The 3,247-nt window shown below is 50.3% G+C and overlaps 1 protein-coding gene across 1 annotated transcript; it reads right to left on the bottom strand.

Annotated features, from left to right (window-relative positions):
* Nucleotides 1-72: 72 nt before the first annotated feature.
* On the bottom strand, nt 73-1,423 carry LOC119337366 (RING-H2 finger protein ATL8-like). Its single transcript, XM_037609491.1, has 2 exons — nt 645-1,423; nt 73-167 (listed from the first exon to the last, which is right to left on the bottom strand). Exon 1 carries the CDS (start codon nt 1,335-1,337, stop codon nt 684-686), a length of 654 nt encoding a protein of 217 aa, XP_037465388.1. The 5' UTR covers nt 1,338-1,423; the 3' UTR covers nt 73-167; nt 645-683.
* Between the last annotated feature and the right edge of the window lie 1,824 nt (nt 1,424-3,247).

Genomic DNA, 3,247 nt, shown 5'->3' with positions numbered 1-3,247 from the left:
CGTTGCCCCGCCTCTCGCCCCGTCGCCGCCCCGCCTCTCGCCCCGTCGTCGCCCCGTCGCCGCCCCACCTCGGTTCGTTCTGCCTCGGTTCACCGCCCCATCGCCGCTCCGCCTCGGTTCGTTCTGCCTTGGTTCGTTGCAGCGGTGCAACATGGACTTATAAGTCCCTGTAAACAAACAGGTAGGGACTTATGACTTATAAGTTGGGACTTGAAAAAGTCATAGGACTTATGAAACAAACAGGGCCTTAGATGTGCAATACTTAGGCTTTAGCGAAACCGTTGATAATATCAGGAACCCAAGTTTGTCCGTGTGCAAAAGTGCCATATTACTTGTGCCGTTATGCATAATGCTGAAGGAATCTCATTAGCATCTTTGATAGTGTAAAATTACCCATGTCCTGGTTTTAGAACAAACTTGCTTAGTGTTTACCCAGGTCCAGCAGCCGTTCAGTCCCCTGTCCAACTTCTAAATAGTTGGAATGAACAATGTAATCACAGTGGTAAGTGAAAAATGTCCACGCTTACATTTATTTGGAAATATTTCGGTATATACACACGTCCCATGCATGAATGAACCTAAGCTACCAATTCCTACCAACTACTCTAAAAAGGATTCAACAAAATTTGGAGAACGCGACACACCGGATCGCCACTCAGTGTTGCGTGGCCGGCGACCGTTGGTTACCGCTGGCCACTTGCCGGAGGTGACGACGTTGTCCGGCGTCCAGTGGCCTCGTGGACCGCCGCTGCAGCCTGGCCACGGTCTCCGTGTTCTTCCGCGACGGCGATCTCCTCGTTGGGCGGAGCGCCCAGGTCGGTGCGGCAGACCGGGCACGTGGTGTGCGCGCCGAGCCACGAGTCGATGCACGCGGCGTGGAAGGCGTGGCGGCAGACGGTGAGCGGCCGGACGGCGTCGCCGGGCGCGAACTCGGACAGGCAGACCGCGCACTCCGCCGGCGCCGCGGAGCCGGCGGCGTCGGCCTCGAACCGCACCGTGGGGAACGAGGCGATGACGGCGGGATCCAGGCCCGCCGGCTTGCGCGGCGCGGGCGCGGGCGCGTCTTCTTCGCCCGTTGCGGCGTCCGCGTCGCTGGACTGGAGGCGGCGGCGGCGGCGGCGGAGCCAGAGGGAGAAGAAGCGGAGGAGGTCGCGGAGGAGGAAGATGGAGAGGAAGCAGAGGAGGAGGACGAAGAGGAGGAAGACCGGGAGCAGCATGGGGAAGGACGTCCCCTGCTGGGCCGGTGAAGGTGGCAGCGGAGGAGGCCTCGGCGAGTGAGAGACGCGGGCGTCGAGGGCGCTGAGGAGGCGGCGCACGGCCATGTCCAGCGTATGCATCCGCCGCGGCGACCATGGGGTGATGGGGTCGATGGGCTTTTAGGTGTGGCTCACGCGCGCGCGCATGGGTACGGGCACGGGGCGGAGTGGGGCGAGGCGAGGCGGAGGGTGGTGGGTCGTCGGCGTCGGACGTCGGTGTCGCTGTTGGTAGGGACGGAGCCGTGAGCTTTACGGCGAGGCGAATGCGACGCTGGGACGGAACGACATGGACGCTCATCATGCATGAACAGTGGCCAACCGACCTGACGCTCAATCCCATGGCGCTGCGCGCGCGCGTGCTGGTCTTGGCGGGTCATACCCTCATGGTTTTTTATTTTTTTTAAAGTTTTCTTTTAGGGATTTTTTTTAAGTTGTAACCTCATGGAATTTGAGGCTATTAATCGGTTGGTCCCTGCCACGTACACTGGGTGCTCAGTCTAGGGAGATGTTTTTTTTACTAACAACTAGCTAAATAGTGATAGTTCTGAAAAAAAAATAGCTAAGGACGGTGCTAATGACTGGTCGTTAGCGACAGATCGCTATCTTCTCACCCTCAATTTCCACTGATTTTTTTCCTTCTCTCAAAAACCGTGGTAAATGGCTAGTGGTTTTTTCTGATTTTTCACCGCATAATATGAAAATAAAATAAAAGTGCTTAAAAGAGGATTTGAACCTAGGTCTATGCAATACCTATTGAGCCTAATAACCAACTAAGCCACATTTTGTTGTTGTCTATTGTAGATAAACAATGTTATTTGAACCTTTCTTATTTCTGCCATATCAGGACAAAATAAAGTTTGGCTTGGTAACTTTGGCATGACCAGCGTGATAACTATGGTATGAGCAACATGATAACTATATCATAATAAGGCTGATAACTACAGTACGAGAAGGTTAAGGCATGAGGAAGTATGGTAATTTAACACATAAATTACCGATGAAAATGTTTAAAAAACTTTTTTCCCTTGGATGAAAGATACCATGATGTTTAAAACGTAAGATATTAGTTGTCAAATCTGTGATGTATACATTATCATGCTTTTTTCATAGAAATTACCGGGTGTATATTTTTCAAAAAAAAATCAAAAATTATAATGGCTTTTATATGTGAGGTATCAGCTTAGTATGTGTCTATTAATAAGCTATTTACATATAAATTACTGCGGTTCCCTCCCTCCCCCCACCCCTCGCCACAGTCGCCACATTTACCAGGGTCGGGTACATAAATTATCAAGTCTGCGATGTGTGAGTTATCATGTTATTTGCATAAGAGTTATCGTGGTATGATTCAACAACAACTCCCACCCTACTCCCGTCGATAAAGTTATTAGGATTAGGTATATAATTTATCATTTCTACGATGTGTGACTTATCATGTTATTTGCATAGAAGTTACCGTGGTATGTTTCAATGACTCCCCCCAACCCCAACCCCACCGACAAAGTTATCAGGACTGGGTACATAATTTAATGTCTATGATGTGTGAGTTATCATATTATTTGCATAGAAGTTGTCATGGTATGTTTCAGCGACTCCCCCACTCTGGCCCCTCCGACAAAGTTACCAGGACTGGTACATAATTTATCATGTTTATGATGTGTGAGTTATCATGTTATTTGCATAGAAGTTACCGTCGTACGTTTCAACGACACCCCCACCCCGACCCCTCCGACAAAGTTATCAGGTCTACCATGTATGAGTTATCATGTTATTTGCACAGAAGTTACCGTGGCATGTTTCAGCAACTTGCCCCACCCCCATCCTCGCCGACCAAGTTATCAGGACCGGGGTACATAAGTTATCAGGTCCACCATGTTTGAGTTATCATGTTATTTGCATAGAAGTGACCATGGCATATTTCAGCGACTTGCCCCACCCCCACCCTCGCCGACCAAGCTATCAGGACCGGGGTACATAAGTTATCAGGTCCG

Source organism: Triticum dicoccoides, chromosome 1B (genome assembly GCF_002162155.2).
Source record: "Triticum dicoccoides isolate Atlit2015 ecotype Zavitan chromosome 1B, WEW_v2.0, whole genome shotgun sequence".
Taxonomy (NCBI): Eukaryota; Viridiplantae; Streptophyta; class Magnoliopsida; order Poales; family Poaceae; genus Triticum; species Triticum dicoccoides.
This window is presented reverse-complemented; position numbering and strand designations above follow the sequence as displayed.

Bases quoted from the DNA above. Each gene is read 5' to 3' on its own strand.
- LOC119337366 (XM_037609491.1), bottom strand. From the start codon at position 1,337: ATGCATACGCTGGACATGGCCGTGCGCCGCCTCCTCAGCGCCCTCGAC.